This window comes from Phragmites australis, chromosome 19, assembly GCF_958298935.1.
Source record: "Phragmites australis chromosome 19, lpPhrAust1.1, whole genome shotgun sequence".
In the NCBI taxonomy this organism is placed as follows: Eukaryota; Viridiplantae; Streptophyta; class Magnoliopsida; order Poales; family Poaceae; genus Phragmites; species Phragmites australis.
Genome location: NC_084939.1, coordinates 1,463,055 through 1,470,123, shown reverse-complemented (window position 1 = coordinate 1,470,123; position 7,069 = coordinate 1,463,055). Strand labels below are relative to the sequence as shown.

The window sequence follows — 7,069 nt, the reverse complement described above, 5'->3', positions numbered from 1 at the left end:
ATATGATTTAGGAATAGAATTTTTGTATAGTGAAGTACAAGACAAATCAGTTTATATATATATCATCGGTGCAGGCCATGGATGAGGCCTTCATGGCAGGCACCGCCGTCACGGTACAGGACGCGCCTCCTCATCATTGTATAGATACGACAGGCGACGTGGCTCTTGGGGCCGGCAAGGCACGGCGGCTCCGGGAAGTGCCGCGGCACGCCGAGGTTGGCGGCGACGCCCCTCAGGCCGCCGCCACGCGGATCCGTCCGGCCGCAGCGTTCCGCCATGTACTTTGCGTCGAACACTCGCCCGCCAAGGAGTGCCCTCGCCCGGCGGCGCCGCGAACTCCTCCCTGGAATCCGGCAGCGGCCGCCCGCCGGTGAACATCTTCACCAGGTACAAGAAGTCGTACGCGCCGCCAAACGTCGCCCACGACGGCTCGTCCCGCCGCGGCGACAGGACGCCGAGGAGCTCATGTAATTAAAGTCTGGAATTTTAACATGGATGTTCTTACGAAAGCTCAAATACAAAGATTAAAAAAGACCAATACAGATATACACCTGAAATATATGACGAAAAATTTATTCTTTGCAGTGTGCTAGGGTGTGATTGGTAACTCATACGAGGTCTTATCCATATGGACTGTATAAACAGTTGAGGAAAAATAGATTGAACGAAGTCATATTTATTGAAAAGAAAAGTATTTGGTTGGTTGTATCTGTCTGGATAAGTTGAACTGAGTTTCTATTTGATTGATTGAATCTTGAGGTCGTATGAGCGGATGCAAAAACTAATATTCTGATTGGTTGCTCGTGTGAAGGTGATTTTATAACACTGATAAGTTGATCGATTTATATAAACGGATGTAGGAGTATACATCCGCCAGATCAGTGTGCAGAGGATCACCGCAATTCTTAGATGTGGATTCATAACATCCTTCTAGCTCAAGGCAGTCTACATTTTTTTTAACGAATTTGGAAAATACCATTGTAAACATCACTTATGTTAAAAAATAACATCGGTGTTTCTGTAATATGTGATCTCATGTTTCATATATCATTCTCACCGCTAATGATATTTTTAATATAAACATCTTTATAATAATATTTATTTTTTTCCTTTTTTTTATAAGCCTACCCGAACCGAAGACGACCATAATAGGTCACACCAAGTGCCTGCCGTATCAGATCCAGATAAGTGATGCCACGTCATACATGACTAGTCCAAAAAGATGAAAAACCTAGGACGAAGTAGTATGCGAAGAACTAGGCCAAAAAGTGGGAAAAAAAGACAGGAAAAAGAAAAGGGAAAATACCTAGGGTCAGGATCCTCCGGCCTGAGGCGATCGACGGTGAGAAAGGAGGACGCACCTGGACGCCTCGCAAGCCGGAAGGATCGAGACGGCCACTCTGGAGGGATAAATTGCAGGGACACCCCTCAGAGTTCATTTAATTCCGCGACATGTCTTCCTCCATCTCCCACCACCACCAGGTCCAGGTCCGGCTCCGCCACCACCACCGCTGTGTCCCACTCCCGGCTCCGGCCCGCGCGAGCCCCGGACCCGCCGCGGCATCGTCCGTCCGCCGCCGCGTGGCGCGGGCCGCGATGAGCGCCGAGGCGCCGCTGGGGGTGGCGCCTGCGGAGCCGGTGCCGGGGCAGGGCGCGGCGGCGGTCCTGAGCGAGATGGTGGAGGAGGCCGCCGTGTGGTGCGCCGTGCACGGGCTCGTCGTCGGCGATCGCGCAGACCCGGTACGCCCGCTCCCTTCCCGCCCTCCCTCGCTCGGTTCCCCGGTCGAAAGGTCGCTTCTTGTGATTGTTCTCTGCCTCTCTGGAATATTGAAATGTGATGTGATCTTGGTGGTTGATTGGGGAGAAGTTGGGATCTTTGGGCGTCCCGTCCTCCATTTTGCGGAGAATTCGCCTCTAGTTGGGCGCTTCGAATTATCGATAGTTCATTCGCTCGCCGGCTTGGAAATGGGAGGATAGAGCCTCAACTTGCAGTTTAATGTTCTAAACAAGAACTTGAACATGTGTCGATCGTGTAATCGGAAAAACATGTCTTAATCATTCACATGATTGCTAAGGCAAGTATTCGAAGCCATTAACTCTGTGGCAGATTTTGATACTACCAATGAAACACAAGCACGCGACATTAGCTGTAAAACATCGTTCTCGCTGAATTAGCGTATCAACATTTGTGTTGCCACTTGCAGAGATCAGGTACAGTCCCCGGTGTTGGTCTGGCTCACGCTCCGTTCTCGCTGCTTCCTACACGATTCCCGACATCTTTTTGGAAACAAGCTTGCGAGCTGGCTCCCATTTTCAATGAGCTCGTCGATCGTGTGAGCTTGGATGGGGAGTTCTTGCAAGACTCTTTGTCTAGGCAAGTTTTTATTTCTGTATTGAATTCTCTTGATATTGATGTGGATAAGCTTGCACAAAGTAGATTAAATTCCCAACCGATTGTTTTTCATACCATTGAATTTTCAGAAGAATACGACACTCTGTTAGTCCAATCATCGAGTGACCAGTCTATTTTTCATTTGCCCAGCTATGTCAGGATTTGGGACTAAGAGTAATTCATCATTTTTCTATTTTCAGAACGAGGCAGGTTGACAATTTCACCGCTAGGCTGTTAGAAATCCACGAGAAGATGATGGCAGTAAATAAGCAAGAGGTTAGGTTAACTGGTTCTTGTTAATCTCTGACTCTTAATTTTGAAAAATGCTTCTTTCAATTTCTTCTTTTTGTTTTTTAGTTACCTACTCACAAGTGTTTCATACACTAGCAGGATATCCGCTTAGGGTTGCACCGATCTGACTATATGCTGGACTCTGAAACCAATTCACTTCTTCAGATAGAGCTCAACACTATTTCATCATCGTTTCCTGGTCTTGGCTCTCTCGTCAGTGAACTTCACAGGTCAAGTTACTGCACATTATTCTTACTCCCATTTGGTAGATCATCTTCTTTTTGTGCCATTGAGGCTTTGACTTGGGTTAATCTTTCCAAAGCATAATTGATGATGTTGTACTGAGTGTGCTGAATGTTGATATATGTTCCATGCCCAATTGTGTATTGGAAACTTACTGACCATTTAGGTTCTCCCTTGAGCTTATATGAGAATTGAAGATGAATACCTTGACTTAGTCAACAGACCTGCTTAACGGAGATATGGGAAACTTTAGCAACATTCGGATTCCAGATTTTTGAACCCTCAGCTTATCCTTACATACATAGGATTATCTTTGTTTTGTGGAGCTTCTATGTCCTTATCTGTGCCACTTTAAAGAGTGAAGTGTGATACTTGATGGGTTAACCTATTATTCTTCAATGACTGCTTGATGCCCTTGTTTTGATCTACTATATCGTTAACCTGAGTAATTATATTATTCTGTTAAATACAGGACCTTACTTAATCAGTATGGAAAAGTATTAAGCCTAGATTCTAAAAGGATACCTCAGAATTGGGCAGCCAGTCAATTCGCCGACGCTTTGGCAAGAGCATGGACTGAGTATAGTAATGACAGGTCTACACTTTCCTATGCAGTACGAGTTTTACCACTCAGATTTTGTAGAAAATGCATATATCAATTGACATTTTTTTTCTCTTGGTTTCCCAGTGCTGTAGTTATGATGGTTGTTCAACCTGAAGAAAGAAATATGTACGACCAATACTGGCTCGTCAATCATTTGAAGGAATCATATCCTTTTTGTGTTCGCTTCCTGTTCTCTCCTATGTCAACCTCTGGCTTGATAAAACTTCAATTAGTTCTTATCTACTTAATATATTGTAGACACGCTCTTTCCACTGTTACAATTTTTGTGTCTGTGGTTTGGTTCCTCGTGTCCAGGACAAACTTTGTAAGCTGTTAATTTCTTGTTTATACATTCATTAACTCTTATCATTTCAGCATTTGCCTACCTGGCTGATATAACTTCTGTAATCTATTATAGGATCTGGTAAGCATCTGTTTTTATTTGTTATGTCATGATCACAACTGGGAGCATGAAAAATGAGGCTTTCCTTAACAACCTATCACATATGGTGTGAGGACTATTAGGAAAACATTGGCACAAGTAGAGGCTGAAGGGAAGGTTCTTACGGATGGAACACTGGTGGTGTAAGTATCCGATACAGACATGTAGGAAGGCTTATTATTTTCTATTAGTACTTAATAAGCAAATTTACGAAAATGCAGAGATGGCCGGACAGTTGCTGTTGTGTATTTCAGAGCTGGGTATGCTCCAAATGATTACCCTTCGGAGGCGGTATGCAATCCTACATTTTGTTAATTCAAAACCCTTCTATAGAGAATGAATTTCTAAATTTTATCAAAAACAAATTTTCCTGGAAGTCTCATTTAAGAAACATATGCTTTTCTTGAATTATTACAGTGATGATTTCTTGTCTTTCTTCATGGAAAACTCAATTTGTTTTGTTGTGACAATGCGCCAAGGCCTTGCCATGACATTTCTTTCATATTATAGGAATGGAGAGCGAGGCTTTTGATGGAACAGTCATCTGCTATAAAGTGCCCTTCAATATCCTACCATTTAGTAGGAACAAAAAAGATCCAGCAAGAACTAGCAAAACCTAATGTTCTTGAAAGGTGATTGAGTTTTTCAGTATCGATTGATGATATTTTGGTATATGTATTTCAATATTCCGCTGATGCGAAAATTAGATTAGTTTTTTGTCTTTTGAGGAAACTAATTATGACATTGTAGATCAAACTGACAATCACTAGTTCACAACAGTCTTAGATGACAGTAGTTCATATTTTAGTTCTACTCGTATACGCCCGTACTTCAAATTTCTTGACTTGACTGAATTTCATTGTTTGTGTTCTAAATTATAGCATCTATATAATCTAAGCCACTGTGTGATTCATCTATAGATTCCTTGAAAACAAGGAGGACATTGCCAAACTGCGCAAAAGCTTCGCAGGGTTATGGAGCTTGGATAATGAAGAGATTGTGGAATCAGCAATAGAGAAACCTGACCTGTTTGTCTTGAAGCCACAGCGAGAAGGCGGAGGTATGCTTTCTTATCACTTAAAACAACCTTTTGGCAATAAATCTCTGAAGGATCCTGATACCTTGTCTTCAGGGAACAATATATATGGTAATGATTTGCGAGACACACTGATGAAGCTCCAGAAGGAGAAGGGGGAATCACTTGCGGTGTACATATTGATGCAGAGGATTTTTCCAAAAGCTTCTCTTACTCCTCTGGTTATGGATGGTGTTTGCTTTGAGGACCTTACAATCTCTGAGCTAGGGATATATGGAGCCTACCTGCGGTAACTAACCCATTGAAATCGCAAATAATTGTGCTCTCCAAATGGACCATCTTAACTTTTCTTTTCTCTAATGAAATGATATATTCTGATTTCTGACATTGATACTTTGGTGGCCAATCCCAGGAACAAAGATAAGGTGGTCATGAACAATCAGTGCGGTTACTTGATGCGCACCAAAGTTTCTTCATCAAATGAAGGTGGCGTTGCTGCAGGATTTGCTGTTTTGGACAGTGTTTACCTGACTGATGAGGTGGTAACCACATTAAATAATTTGTGCCTAAACCTTGATCAATTTCTTGATGTAGTGGTAAAGCAACAAGCCACCGAGTTAAATGTGATGCAATGTAATAAAATATTTCTCACGTGAGTTAGTTACAACCGACTTTATGGGCTATCCCTGTGACACCTGCAATTATTTTTCGTAGGAAGTACACCTGCAGTTATCATTAGTACCCTTTGCTGTGCATTAGCATTGTAATTTTTCAGTCAAATTGATCATTTTAATTCTCCTATTGCCTCTTCATTTTGGAACATTTTAATTGAACCTTTTCTTTCATGTTCTCTTTTTCCAGTGAGACAGCAAAGTTGCAGAGTTACAGGTGACTACAGGCGTGAAGTAATGACGAAGCCAACAGGCAAAAGGTGGCAAGGTCGGATTGAGCTGTTATGTAATCAACTTGTTGCTGAAGTTATTAGCTAGCTGTTAGTTGTTTTAGTCCGAGCCTTAAGCGTTGTTTCAGTCATTTTCAGTTCAGAGTTGGCCAGTGCCTGAAACTGCGGGCTGTGCAGTTCGTGCGCGTCTGTTGCGTCGATAGTGCTCACGATCAGAGCTCGTCGGATGGCGCTAGTATTTCGCCGATTAGTGGGTACACACGTTCCATTTTGCTAATAAATAGAGAAGAAAAACCCCCGAAAAGCTGTATCAGTTCGCAGCGCAAAATCCCCTCTGAGTTGTCTGTTCTTCGTTAGTTGCTAATCTGAAAACATTCAGTTTTGTCAGAGTGAGCAAGCGATAGTGAGCGAGTTGAGCTGAATTCGATCGGATTGGCTCCGACAATTGGCATCAGAGCGGTTATGATTTCTAGAACACCGTGTCGTCGCCAAGATTGAGAACTCCCAGCAATTGTCGTCCTTCGGTCTCACCTCCCCCGCACAGAGCCAGGCACCACGCTGTCGGTGTTCAGTTGACATTTACTCGGTGCGTCGTCAAGGAGATAAGTGGTGCGGCAAACTACCCAATCCTGACACAGACAAACTATGGCGATTAGGGGTGAAAACGAGCTGAGCCTGACTCGACTCGGTTCTATAAACGAGTCGAGCTAGGCTCGGCTTAGTCAACTTACCAAGCTAAAATTTGAGCTCGGCTCGGACTCGGCGAAAGCTCGAGCTAGCTCGACTGGCTTGCGAACCCAGGTCTGTTGGTCAATGCATTTACTAACCATAAAAAAATGAGAGCTGGTGCATCTGGATGTCAAAAGTGCAAAACAGTGGAAGGAATTTGCCAATGCCTTGCATTATGGACAACTGCAAGGAGTTCGTGCCTTCGTGGTGAACGGCAAGGAGTCAGGATGGCCACCAATGGCAAAAGTGCAAAAAATGATGTTTCGCGATCTCGAGAGGTGCTACAGCCACCGACGGTTGATGTGGCTGTCGCTGGGCACGTAGCGGGGGATGACAGGAGGAAGCCTCGTCCGCGCGTTGTGGCTGCGAGAAGGTCCATGCCGCTAGTGAGCCCCATCCCTTGGAGCAGTCGGCGGCAGCGCTCCTAGATG

General features: G+C 43.9%; 1 protein-coding gene across 1 annotated transcript; it reads left to right on the top strand.

Moving 5' to 3' along the window:
- The first annotated feature begins 1,443 nt into the window (after positions 1-1,443).
- On the top strand, positions 1,444-6,229 carry LOC133900529 (glutathione synthetase, chloroplastic-like). The gene is made up of 13 exons (XM_062341689.1): positions 1,444-1,740; positions 2,205-2,374; positions 2,593-2,668; positions 2,783-2,913; positions 3,399-3,521; positions 3,615-3,699; positions 4,039-4,115; positions 4,194-4,263; positions 4,483-4,604; positions 4,893-5,032; positions 5,105-5,297; positions 5,421-5,547; positions 5,870-6,229. Exons 1-13 carry the CDS (start codon positions 1,453-1,455, stop codon positions 5,870-5,872), a joined length of 1,605 nt encoding a protein of 534 aa, XP_062197673.1. The 5' UTR covers positions 1,444-1,452; the 3' UTR covers positions 5,873-6,229.
- The last annotated feature ends 840 nt before the right edge of the window (positions 6,230-7,069 follow it).

Coding starts and splice junctions, on each gene's coding strand:
- LOC133900529 (XM_062341689.1), top strand. CDS start 1,453: ATGTCTTCCTCCATCTCCCACCACCACCAGGTCCAGGTCCGGCTCCGC. Junction 1,741..2,204: donor TCGGCGATCGCGCAGACCCG/GTACGCCCGCTC, acceptor TGCCACTTGCAG/AGATCAGGTACAGTCCCCGG. Junction 4,264..4,482: donor ATGATTACCCTTCGGAGGCG/GTATGCAATCCT, acceptor TTCATATTATAG/GAATGGAGAGCGAGGCTTTT.